The sequence below is a fragment of the Papio anubis genome, chromosome 14, assembly GCF_008728515.1.
Source record: "Papio anubis isolate 15944 chromosome 14, Panubis1.0, whole genome shotgun sequence".
NCBI lineage: Eukaryota > Metazoa > Chordata > Mammalia > Primates > Cercopithecidae > Papio > Papio anubis.
In genome coordinates, this window is record NC_044989.1 from 36,532,419 (window position 1) to 36,546,227 (window position 13,809).

General features: G+C 39.3%; 1 protein-coding gene across 4 annotated transcripts in view; it reads left to right on the plus strand.

Annotated features, from left to right (window-relative positions):
- CRIM1 (cysteine rich transmembrane BMP regulator 1) overlaps positions 1-13,809 on the plus strand; it is a 199,270-nt gene that overhangs the window by 38,207 nt on the left and 147,254 nt on the right. For 3 of the 4 annotated variants that reach the window (XM_009183985.4, XM_009183986.4, XM_003908494.5), the window contains exon 2: positions 5,460-5,633. The exons of the other annotated variant lie outside the window; for it this stretch is intronic. In XM_009183985.4, the coding sequence (XP_009182249.1) occupies positions 5,460-5,633 (174 nt within the window). The remainder of the gene's footprint in view (positions 1-5,459; positions 5,634-13,809) is intronic. 4 annotated transcript variants of the gene reach the window in all.

Sequence of the window (13,809 nt, forward strand, 5' to 3'; positions counted from 1 at the left end):
GCTAATTTTTGTGTCTTTTGTAGAGACAGGGTTTCATCACGTTGCCGAGGCTGGTCTCGAACTCCTGGGGCGAAGTCATCTGCCTTTCTTAGTCTCCCAAAGTGCTGGGATTACAGGCGTGAGCCGCCGCGCCTGGCCCACTTTTGATTTTTTTTGGAACATTAATGTGCTGGGAAAAAAATCACATAAGAACCAGCAGAACATCTGTATTATACTGACACCATTTTCCTGTTTACCAGTTACATATTAGCTAAATCACATTAAAGAAACATTCATTTTTATGGTTCCATGGTAACTGCTAGAAGACTTACCCAGCATTCTTTGTTACTCCTTGGCCCAGGTGTACCTGCAGGACGTGCTCTTTAGAACAGCAGTTCTCAAAGGGTGGGCTACAGACTCCTGAGGAGCCCCAAGCTCTTTTAGGGTGGTACATCAGGTCAAAACTATTTCCGTAATAATATTAACATTTTATTTGCTTTTTTTTCTTTTTCCATTTTGTACTAATGGTGCAAAAAAAAAAATGGTACGTAAAACTCCTGATACTTTAGTATGAATAGAGGTTGTGGCACCAAATTGTGCTAGTCAGTTATTGTGTATTCACTGTATACTTTCAGTAAAGCAAAATGATAAGTAATTGAACAAAATAATAAAATAAAAATTAGTTTCCTTGAATGCCCTTGATCAAAGCAATACAAATTATTAAGTTTATTACATTTCAGCCCTCAATTACACATCTTATTAATGTTCTGTGGGATGAAATGGGAAATACACATAAAGTAATTCATCTGCATACTGAAGTACAGAGCTTGTCATGAGAAAAAGCAATATATTTCAAGATGTCTTCTGAACATCCAAGTGGAAGTGTTGGTTTAGCAGTTTAATATATCTGGCACTTCACTGTAGTACTCAATATTAGACATATTTGAACATATATGAATTTGAATATATTTATGAAATTAGTAGGTTTCTCTATTTTATACTTAGAGAAAGTACCCTATCTAATATCCTAATTTGGTATCTTGCAGAAATTATAAACTTAAAAATACATTTGCAGAGGTACCTCAGTTGTCTTGACCTTTCAGGCGAGGAGACTACATCTTGTCACGTTTAGGGTACCAGGAAAAAACCTACTTCATGTTGTTAAAGACCAGTACCTCTGTTTTTAACTTTTTTTTTTTTCCTGATCAGTCCAAGGAGAAACCAGGAACTGTGTTAGAGAATGAGAACCTTGATTCTTGTGGTGTGTATGTGGATTTACTTAGGAAAAGAGAGATTTTAAAACATAATTTGCCAAATGCTGTTAACAGAACTCTTGGGCTAAGATTTGATTTCTATAATCAAAGCTCATTACATTTTTGCTTTCAGTCCTTGTTGATTTTGTTAAATTATTTTAAAATGTAATGTTCTGTAATACCAGAAAAGCATTTGTCTCAGTAGCATGTTGTACTTGATCCTATGAAGCAGTGGTTGCTAAGGAAACTATTTCCCACGAAGAAAAACAAAGTATTGATTAGGAACAGGCAGAAAGTTGAAGGAGTTTACTCTCAAAAAAAGAAAATAAAAGTGTCTCAGATGTTGTTAGCTTTAGAGTCAGAGATGCTTCCTGTCTGGACATAGTGGCAGCAATGTTTCTGAGGGGGATGGTCACCTTCACCTGAGCATCTTCAGGTGAGTCTGCTGCTGCTGCCCGGAAACTTCTGCTGAGAAAGCAGCAGAAAACAGCAAGGGGGCAGCGGCCTCATCAAAGGCCTTTTAGTTCTGATTCCAGATTTGGGGGAAATGGTCTTCCTGTGGGGTGGCAGAGAAAAGCATCTGGCAGTGAAAACCAATTGGCTGTGAGATGGGCTGCATGGAAGGACTGTTGATGCCAGCCAGGTAATAAGAGGTTGAAGTCTTAGAGCTGAACGGTGGAGGAGGAGAGTAATGATAGGTGATGCCTACTGAGAAATGCGCCCAGGATTCCAAGCATTTCTTTGAAATGTGTGCCTCATACAGTGCTGTAATAGTAAGCTTTTAAAACAGGATTTGTGTTGTTTAAACAGGTTCTTTATTATATCTTGAAGCATAGTTTTCCTTGTGATGTTTTGTGTATATGTGTGTGTGTATATATATTTTTTAATCATTTTTTAATTAGGCACTTTTTTGTTAAAGATACAACTGCATTGACCATACCAGTGACATGTATGTGTCTGTGTATATACACACATATGTATAATACATATATATACATATGTGTATGTATATACATATGTGAGGCTTCTTTGTCTGCTGGGGAATTATGGCTTACATAAAACCACTATGGTAGGGGCCAACAGGTCTGTGCAGATGTTTGTGGGAGCACGGAGGATGGAACACCTTCTTCTCCTGGGGCAGATGGAGAAGGCTTCTCGAAAGAGGTAACATCTGAGCTAGGTTTTGAAGGATGAGCAGGAGATATCAGAGGAAGAAGGGAAGGAGGTATTCCAGGTGGACGACACTCCCGAGTAAAGCACGGGAGCAGTTCCTGCAGGTTTGTGGTGAGAGCCTCAGTGTGCCTAGAGCATTAGGATGTGAGAGGGACTGGTGAAAGACGAGTCTGCAGAAGTAGCTACAAGCCATGCCGTGAAGAAGCTGATATTCTACAGTAAGAAGCTGGGACATTTTCTTGTTGCCAAGAGATAATTACTGGCCAGGTTTGTTTTTTGAGGAAGATGGATCTGGGGACATTGTGGGGAGTGAGGTGGAGTGACAAGAGAATAGTGGCAGGGAGCCAGGTTAGAAGACATTGTGGTAGTTCAGGAGAGTGGTGTCTTCAGGGAGTTCCAATTAGAATGGTGGGAAGGGATGTTTATTGTGGAAAAAATTCTGCAGTAGAATCAACTCAGTAACTGCACGTATTTATAAGAACAGTAATAAAGGTTTCCTCTTAAAACTATGAAGGAAAGGAGGACAGATACACAGAGTTTTTCAGTAGCTCAAATGTTACTTGAATTTCTTACAAGTTCTTTTAATTCCTAGGGCTAAACTGTCTTTCAGTTATAAATTTGCATATGTAGTTACAAAAATTCCTCCATGGCAAATCTGACGGAACTATAGTAAAATGCTGGTACTACTAGCATGTTAACAGTTAAACAGATAAGAAATCACTTGGATGCACATTTTATTATAACTGAAGACAAATATCACCTTCTTTTCTATGTTGAATTTTTTCAATATGGTATTCTTTTTCTGATTTTCCTTTCAGAGTACTTTAGTAATTTCATTGTTGTCTTGAAGATAGGAATGTACCTTTGTGTGTATATGTTATATGTGTGTGTGTATTGCTTCTCTCTCTCTCCCCTCCTCTCTCTCTGTCTGTCTCTCTGTCTCTGTCTCTCTCTCTCTCTCGGACCAAATATAGGCTAAATAGGAGAACAAATTTTAAAACATAAATTGTGTGTCGGTATAAACTTCAAATCCGAAAGATAATCATTTTACTAAAAGCTGAGGCTTTGATCAAATAAGTGAGCCTGATCTCCTGAAATCAAAACACAAGAGATTTTCTATTCTGCCTTTTCAAAGGACCGCCCTGAAGCTCTTTATGTAGTAAATGACATTCTTGTAAAGACCGCTTGATGAGAAAATTATTTATTTCGGTCCGGGAGAGCAGACTTTTGTCTCACTTATGCGCTGAGCAGTGATGCCAGCAATAAAAGCTAACCCTATAAAAATCAGAGTCATTCGTTTGTACTTTTTTTTTTTTTTTTTTTTTTTTTTTTGAGACGGAGTCTCGCTCTGTCACCCAGGCTGGAGTTCAGTGGCCGGATCTCTGCTCACTGCAAGCTCCTCCTCCCGGGTTTTCGCCATTCTCCTGGCTCAGCCTCCCGAGTAGCTGGGACTACAGGCGCTCGCCACCTCGCCCGGCTAGTTTTTTGTACTTTTTAGTAGAGACGGGGTTTCACCGTGTTCGCCAGGATGGTCTCGATCTCCTGACCTCGTGATCCGCCCGTCTCGGCCTCCCAAAGTGCTAGGATTACAGGCTTGAGCCACCGCGCCCGGCTAATTTTTGTATTTTTAATGGAGTTGGGGTTTCATCATGTTGGCCAGGCTGTTCTCAGGTGATCTGCCCGCCTCGGCTTCCCAAAATGCTGGGATTACAGGCATGAGCCACCACTCCCAGCCAAAAACAGATTCTTAAGATGGCATTTATACCTGCCTTAGTTTGAGCAAGAGGTTTAAGGTTTCTTAAATTCAAGTACTTTAAAAAATTCTCTTCAGATATGCTTATCAGAAACATGTTTACTATGCAACAGGCAGTACCCATTTCAGGTGGGTAAAGTATCTGTTAAAGATAATGTTAAGTGTGGGAAAAACCCATGTAATGGCCCAAGGATTCATAGATAGTCTAATTTCCTGTAAGAGATGTTTCAACTATGAGGAATATTAAGAATTGAGCCTGCAATGATTCTGTCATATTCATTGCATTTTTTTGGAGCTGAGCCAAAAAATAGCTGTTTTTAAAATGTACTTTATTTGTTGTGGTCTGCTCCATTCCCTGATCAGAACCTGATTTGGTCTCAGCCTCAGTATTCAGTTACCTCAGCCTGTCACTGAGCTGCAGGCCTTTAGTTTTGTTGTCGTTTCTGACTTTGGGTTGGTAGTGATGGATACTACCAGTCTGTCCCCAAATGCATTAGAGGGGATCCCCTCCACTGTGACTCTTTTGGTGGTGTCTGATTTTTGTTGTTGATTATTAGCTGCCTTAATGTAAGTAAGTTGAAGAGCTGTTTTAAATCTAAAGTCAGTCCCTACCAATAGAGTAAAAAATTAGCTTTTTAAAGAGAGTCTCACTCAGTTTCCCTGGCTGGAATGCAGTGGGGTGATCAACCTCCTGGGCAAGTGATCCTCCCACCTCAAACTCCTGAGTGCTGGGACCACAGGCATGCACCACCATGCCCAGCTAGGTTTTTTTTATTTTTGTAGAGACTGGATCTCACTGTGTTGCCCAGGCTGGTCATGAACTCCTGGGCTCAAGTAATCCCTCCGCCTTGGTCTCTGAAAATGTTGGGATTACGGGCATGAGCCACTGTGCCTGGCCAAAACAGAACTTTTTAAAAAATAATTTTGTAGATTGACAAATGTGACTCATGTAATTGTATTGAACATGAAAAAACCCAGGAATCTTTATTTGATATTAAACATTTTTAAAGGCATCTGAATTGTTGTTGTAATAACACATAAGAGAAGTAGTGGGTTTTTGTTTCAAACCTTTGTGCATATAGCTATTTAATGCCTACATGTATGGCTATTATTTCAGTTTTCTCAGTTATTATGAAGAGATTGGGTTTCATTCATTTGTAAAGTTTCAGCCAGACTGCCTTTCACAAATTGATTTGTCAAAATTGAATGTTAATCTTGACATCCCAGTGCATTTTTGCCCTCAAACAGGCCTTTGAATGAAGCTGCAAACACACATTATCTGGTTCTTAATTGTTTTACAGATGAGAACTGGACTGATGACCAACTGCTTGGTTTTAAACCATGCAATGAAAACCTTATTGCTGGCTGCAATATAATCAATGGGAAATGTGAATGTAACACCATTCGAACCTGCAGCAATCCCTTTGAATTTCCAAGTCAGGATATGTGCCTTTCAGCTTTAAAGAGAATTGAAGGTAAGCATTAATTTTTGTTAACCATCCAGTCGTAAGCCTTACCATTATGTAACTCTGAGTGGTAATAGTATTTGAGCTTGAAAAGGCAAAGAGAAGTTTACAGAGAGTGGTAGTTTGTATAATCCCAACTAAGATGCATAAAGTTTACCAGGTGCTGATGTGATGTGTGTGTTTCCAAGACGCTGTGGAATGGCGGTGCTGTAGTGGTGTGAGCGGGGCCCTCTGTGTCAGCCCTCCTAGGCCACCTGTGCATAATGGATGATTTCACAAGCGGTGTGCTTGAGATCAGCATCTGTTGTCTCCAGGTCCATTCCGTTTGATTTACCGTAGGATGGTGCTCCATGAGGAGAGTCTCCTAATTAGAAATGCGGCTCATCTGGCATGAAAGAGTTATCTCTTTAGCAGAAATGGGAGAGTTATACAGTGATGATTGAAGGCTTAGGTTGGTTTTACTGGAGGGCAGGAATCACATAGGGTGTGGAGGGATCATTAGGCACTTCACCTCTGGAGAAAAGTCAGAAATTGCATTCAAGTAACAAGAAAATTATACTGATATGGCCCATAACTTTTGTATATTCATACATACAACTGAGAAAACACTTCAAGAAATTGAAAATATGACTCATCACCACAGTAATCTCCTGTGGAGTACCCAGAGCTTGGTGTCATGGCTCATAGCCAGAATTCAGAAGGAGTAAAGCCTGGGTTTGGGTCTCAGTTCTGCTGCTGAGCAGCATTAAACTCTCGTAGCCCCTGGTTTCTTCTTGAGGGAAAAAGATGCTGAAAGAGACATTCTTAAATATACCTCTTATCTCTAAAATGATGTCATTGTAAGATGGAATGGTTGATAATCTAATACCAAGGATTCTTAAAGTCCAAAAATCAAGCTTATAAGGTCGGTAAAGCAGGACTGAAGTTTTGGAAATGTACTTAGTTTCCAAGTTATATTAAATGGTAAGGAAGAAGAAATTTGCAGTAGCCTACAAAATAACATTTCTCTTTGTATTTACCAGTGCTCCTGAGTCATTAGAAAAGAATAGAGTAGAAAACAATAGAAATAACATTTGCGAATTGCAGAGGATCCTAGAGAACATTTAGTCCAGTCCTTGAACTTGAACATTGGGAAACTGAGCTTCCATGCATTTGATGAGTATCAGTGCTAGTACTAACCACACCAAGTATTTTTCCTGTCACATCATGACTTAAACAATACCATTGGTTACCTAACTCATTTCTGTTGTTCAGTTGCCCTTTGCTCCCCACACCCATTGCCTGCCATAAAAGAGTATTTTGCCAACTTCAGTATGTAAACATTTAGGGATATAGATGATGTGATCACATGTCTGTTTACATAGTTAATAATTTAACTGTGCATACACATTTGAACTCATGTGTAAAGTCATACAGCAATTTAGAATTACTACTTTTTGCCATTCTTACATTTTTAGGAAACTGTCCTGAATGGTGAATGCCTCACCATTGCTATCATTATCTCTACTCAGGCCCCCTTCCAGGTCATTTAATGCCCTGCTCCTGAACATGCCCTCTTCACTGCCACCTAAGTTGTTTGAGATGCAGCAGATTTTGAATCTACGGATGATGCTATCACAGGAAGTTTTGTCCCAAAACCCAGTATCTCTTCACATAAAATTAGGACAGTTGCATTTGTAATTAGTTAGGCGTGTATTTATGATCTTTGCAATGTGGAGATTAACTTGATTGATTTTTAAAGTGATTCTAAAAAGGGTGCTTGTGAGATCCAGCATTTCCAATTTTGAGATCATTCCCACAGGAATAATTACTGTATCTGATTGAATTTCTTTACCTGTTATTTTCCAACTTATTATTTCAGATGGCTTCTATGTAATCCAAATGTGGAATTAGTTGAGGTCATTTAAGGTTAATGTATCTTCTACAAACAGTGCTTTGTTATTCAAAATAAAGCACCAGGCAGTATGTGAGATCTTGTGAGAAATCAGGATTAGGGGATTTCCCTTTTCTGAGAAGGAATTTTGAAGGAAAAAGTGTACTTATATTCAGGTATATATTGTATATGAAAGAATTAGTGATAAAATCATACTTAATAAATATCCACGTCATTAATAGTAACAGAGACTTGGAATGCTATAGGACCTCAGTGCCAAGAAAGTATGATTTTGAATTGTATGATAAGGTATCATGGAGGGTAGAGTCTAAACAATTTAGAATAGTGATAATGATGGATTTCAGGAGTGAGGTCAACATGGACGAAAGAAGAAAATGTGGAAGTGGGAATCTGCATGACTTACATGGAACACACTAGGGAAACTGGTCTGAAAGAGCAGAGTTTTATGTTGGTGGACAATAGGAAATAAAGGTTCGAGGCAGGATAGGACCAGATTATGAAATGTCTTAAAATTGTGCAACAAGCTTAAGCCAGGTAATATGAGCAATCAGAGATCATTGTGGGTTTATGAACAGACAGAATCAGAAAGAAGATGGTGAAGTCAACATCAGGCAGACTTTGGTTGTGGTGGAATGCAAAATGAATTAGCAGAGGGAAGTAATGGCAGTCAAGAGGCTCATTGGAGAGCTTTTCAGCTGTTTAGATGGGGTACCACAAGAAACTGGACTAGAGTGGCAGCAGGAAAACAGCAAAGAAGAAATGGATATATGCATCATTTTGATGGAAGAACCTACGGTGTCTGCTAGCAGGAAAGGGAAGGATGAAAATTACACAAATATGATCCTAGGGTTTCTAACCTGAAATAGTAGAATGATAATACAAGTTATAGACGTAGGAAGACTTGAGGAGTCTCATAATAAAATGGTAATGAAAATAGGGGTAATTGTTTTAGGGGAATGTAGGGTCAAGAAGAGCTTAAGAAAATACAGGAGATACTACAGCATATTTGGATGATGATCGCAACGATCTAGTAAGAAGGAAAAGCCAGTAATGTAAGAAGGGCGATTGCAGGAGCAAAGACTTTGAGGAATAAGGAGAACAAAATTGTTTCTGTTTCTCAGGGGAGTATAAAACAAGGTCATCATCTGACATTGAGGTGGAAGAAAGAGTGTGGAAAATCAAAGAGAAAGAGGAAAATGTAAACAGATATCTTTAAAGGAAAGGACAAATGAATTAACTAGGGAAATGTAGTAGGGTCACCTACTGGTGCTGACAGCTTATTTGAGGTTAGTGGTTATGCCTTTGAAGAGAGGCCAGCCAGCATGGTTGTGTGATTTTCTCTAGTTCTGATGTAGGTGTACAGTGTAGGTAAGAGAGGTAGCAGGTTGGGTATTTTCCTGACCATTCTGATAGAAAGAGAGGGAGGGAGTCATGGGGATTGAGAATTATATAAGAGAGCTTTATAGTGATTGACCATGTAACCTACACTGAGAAGGAGACATAATCAGGGAGTCAGTAATATGGAGAGTAGAGGGGAGGTTCTAGTGGGATTGAAGAATTACTGGAGTGAGATAGCTAAGGGAGTAAGTAGAAATGAATACTTGAAGACAGAGTTATTATTGGTTGTAATGAGGGTTAGAAGTTACCATGGATCAAATGTAGTTGGTTGAAGAGGGGTGAAGGACATCACTAGGGCTGGGAGGTCAGATAGGTGAGTCAGGATGAAGTGCCTCTACCAATGATGAAGATGCCAAGGAATAGTAGCAGAGAAGAGACATGGAGCCAGAAGTTTTGCAGGTAAATGCCACACCTCTGTGTGGCTGGTGATGTCTAATTGCATATGCTTCAAGTAGACAAAGTTTTATTTTTTAAAGGGGAAAAGGAAGAATGATCTGAAAGTAGCAGTGAGAACAAAGAGGATACCTATGCCCCTGCCAGGATTTATGGAATGTGGGAGATAAAGCCATTCCCATTTAAGAAGACTTCAAGGGAAAAAGAGTAGTCAGATACTACCTAGGTTTCAGTTTACGCAGGAAGGTGAAGGGAACGTCCAGAGGGAAGAATAAGGGCAGAAAGGATTTTGTTGATAAGCTCTAGAAGGCATAGAATGGGATTTGGGAGGGAGGCTTGTGCAGGGCATGGGTGATTTTGCAAAGCCAAGAAGGGGTAAGATGCAATGATGATGGATGACCTGGCGAATTTAGACTTGCTCCCGAATCCCTTACAGGAAGGTGAATGGTCTAGTTAAAGCCTCATTTTAGGGACTATTCTTTGAGTAGTTTATAGTATTAAGGTGTGCAGTGGTGGGCATAGGGCAAGAAGAATTGTATTCTTGGCAGAGCATAATGAGAAAACATGAATCTCCATTTCTGTGTTTTTGGTGGTTATGGTGAAAATGAATTTGAAATGTTGCTATAACGTTGTTAAAAACGTGTGGAAGTTATTGCAGGGCATTTCAGTATTATAGACTTATGGAGAATACTGGAAATTTCTGGACATTGAAAAAGTTCCTGTGTATTACTTACATTTGTTTAAAAGGAGTTGGTCCTGGATTTTACTCAGTTTTCTAAAATACTTGGAACATATCGCCATAAAATCAGTTTGTCAAAAATATAAAGGAAATAGGATGCTGGGTAACAGTCAGCCATGGCTTTGTGCAGAAGAGTTTGTCAGAGTGACCTGTATTTTCTAAGGAAGAAGTCTGATAAAGGGAATGACCCTCAAGTCATCCCACCTTGATCTTAACAAAGTTTATACTTCTGTGCCTTGCTACCTATTAATCAGTGATTTGGTATATGTTAGACTGAGCACCACAAAAGTGAAATTAGTGCACCATGGGCACATCAGTTTGATACAGTAGTAAAAGCAATGCCAGCCTCTATAGTGCCAGCCTCTGCAGCTGCCACAAGGGTGTTCTAGGGGTCTCTCTGGGCTCAGTGATCATAAGTAATGTCAATACCAAGGGCTTCCATGATGCAGTGAATAAGTTGAACTTTTAAGTTTGCCTGTAATTCCAAGTTGGGTACATAGCTTTTAAAAAAATTATTGTAATTCAGTGATCATAATTCAAGAACTAATCAGAAATATGAAACCATGCCACATTCGGTTAAGAATATAAAAACACACTGGAAATCATTCATGTGTTCATTTCATCCAGCAAGTATTTATGAAATGCCAGATACATACGCAGCACTGTTGCAGTTGCTGAGGATACAGCTCTCATGGAGCTTAATTCCAAAGGGGGACTTTGACTGAAGTCCTGCCACCGGAACTGTAGCGTGGAGACACTTTCAGCTGTAGCAAGAAACCTGCTGCCATCCCCTAAGTACAGGGAAGACAGAGGCTCCCAGCTCTGTGCCCACCCACATTTTTATACGGGGCTGAAGGTGCATGGAGACCCTGGGAGTCATGCACTAAGGGTGTCTCCTAGGTTTCTCAAACTTGAGAGAACCTGATGGTCACACAGGCGATAAATACATAAATAAACAAGAAAATAGCATATGGTATGATAAAAGCTTTGGAAAACAATAACCAGTATGCTGTGATAGAGAATTACTTAGAAAATTCCTTTACTCAGGAGTGTCGGGGGCATATTCTATGAAGGAAGGGCAGTTCAAACTGAAATCTCAGTGCCCAAAGGAGTTTGCCTTATAATGACCTGAGGAGGGAGAATTCCATATGGATGGAACAGCAACTGCAAAAGCTCTAAGGAGAGAACAAGCTTGGTGTGTTGAAGGACTAGCAAGAAGAAACAGTGTGACCAGAATGGAGGGAGGGAGGAAGGGAAGGCCAGACCAACTGAGCCCTTGTAGATGATGATGAGGTGTGTGGATTTTGTGATGAGTACACAGGAAAGCCGTTAAAGGACTGTGAGCAAAGGTTTGACATAATTTGTCTTTTAAAAGATGAATATGGTGGAAAAGGAGACTGGTTGGGGTAGGGAGATGCAAGAGTGTAAACAGAGCTGGCTGGTAGGGGTTCTTTTAGTAGTTCATGTAAGAGAGAATGGGGACTCATACCTGAGAGTTGGAGATGAAGAGAAATAGGTGGATTCGAGGTATCATTGGAAATAGAATTAGCAGAAGTTGTTGATACGGATGTTGAGGGAAAGAGAAATCAAAGAGCACTCATAGATGTGGAGTTGAAGCAAATTGTAGTGCCCTTTACTAGAGGGAGGAGCAGATTTAGGAAGGACTCAAGAGTTTTGTTTTGGGCAAATTATATTTGACATCCACATAGAGCTATTAGTCACAAGGAATTTTTAAATGTAATTCAGTAACTCATTAAGTAGAATTCATACATACATACTCTATGGTGTATTATTACAAAGAGGTATCCATGAGAAAAGTCGGATCTCTCCACAAAAAGGTATAACCTCATTGGGAGTTTGTATAGAAAAGTAAAGATAACCTACTTTGCAGTGATTTATCACCAAGCAGAAACTGGCTGAAGGGGTGTCTGTGTTATCCTTAAAATGTGTTTTCATAATTGCTGCATCACACATCACATTGGTTAGATTGGTGTAGAATATGTGGAACCTAGTCCTGCTTGCACAATGAACATTTTGCAAAAGGAGGAAGACACTTAGGGCTTTAGATAATTCTCCTTTGTTTTAGCTGAAAACCTTTGGAGAATGTCGAATGGTTTATCCTTTTTGGCTGTTGCGAATTATTTTCTCTAAATATATAGAGAAAAAAATGAACAATCAAAAATTGGCATGTGATACTGTACATCATTGTTTTATATTGAGTGGAAAAATAAGAACTGTGCCGCATTCATAAGATGGATAAATCAAGGAAGGTTTTGTGGAGGAATTAGGAATTGAGTCCAACTCTGAGAAATTTGTTGATTGGCTCAACAGAAGGGAAGGAGAGTTTAAGAGCAGCCTTGGATAGAAAAGAGAGGACAGAGAGGTACAGATAGGAAGATATTAAGGAGGCGGAGTCAGTGGGCTTCAGTGGCTGATTGACTTTAGGGGATGAAGAAAGGGAAGACTTCCAGATTTGGGGAGGATGATTATCAAGATGAATGCTGGAGAGGAGATGGCCAGGATGGATTTTGGGAAGATGATGATCAGGATATATTGTGGTGTCATTTATTAGAATGTGAAATACAAGGAGAGCAGCTTTGTGGGAGGTTGCATGAGGTAGATACTCGATTTGTTTGGTTATATTTAAGGTATCTATGGAGAATAAAGGGGAGGATGAGGGTTACAGGTCTGGAACTCAGGGAGAGATCTGAGCTTGAGATAAGGATTTATGAGTCACCCTCCAAGGGAGATTGTGGTGTCTAATGACTTTTGAGTAATGATGTGAGGAGTATGACCTTTTTTAGGAAGATTAATGTGACAGTAATATGCATAATGGAGGAAAAAAGTGACTGGCAGTGTTAACACACCAAGAGTGAGATAAAAGGACCCCATGCAGTGAAGCTGGTGCAGGAAGTGACTCCTCTGAGGACTGCTACTGTTAGCCAAGTGAAAGTCTAAAACACAATTGCCAGCGCCCATGATATTCAGATGTATAAAATGGAATATATTATTTTAATTAATTGTTCATTGATTGGTTGACTAATTTGTACTCCCTTGTTCAAAAAAGCCTTTAAAAGTATTTGACTGTAGTAGAGCTGGTCAGATCCACACCTGGGATTAGAGCTAGTTCAGAGTAGAAGCACTGAAATGATTAAGTAATTGGATAGAGAGGTCAAGAAACAGGATTATAGTCCTAGACTCTTTCAGTCCAGAAGGTACTCAGCATTCTCTACAAGTACCTTCTGAGGCTACCGCTTTCGTTTTAGAGCTGTTTTAACTGTTGATTCATTCATGCATTTATTCATGTATTCATTCAAAAAGAATGTATTGAGCACATGCCATGTGCCACTACTCCTCAGATTCACCAGTGCAAATTGACTTCGCTTTTACCTGAGGACTGTTTTCTAAGGACCTAAATTAGAATGCATTTTCGATACACTATGGGAGCTTGCTTTGTTTTTTTGTTTTTGTATTTTGATTTTATATAGTATGGCTATGTTCTCTGAAATGAAACTAATTTTTACACAAAGACTGCTGTTTTATAGTCTTTTTTCTTTTCGTTTTTCAAAGCCGAGATAACAGTTGCCTCAGATCATTAACTTAATTATCCTGTACTCTAAATTTACTATTTCAGTGCTACCTAAGGAAATGGTAATATCATGAGTTCCTTATTCCATTTTTAGTTTTTTACATTTCACTTATTTCACATTTTTTTTTCTTTACACAAGTAAAGTGTACGTGCTAAATTTTTTTCTCGATTG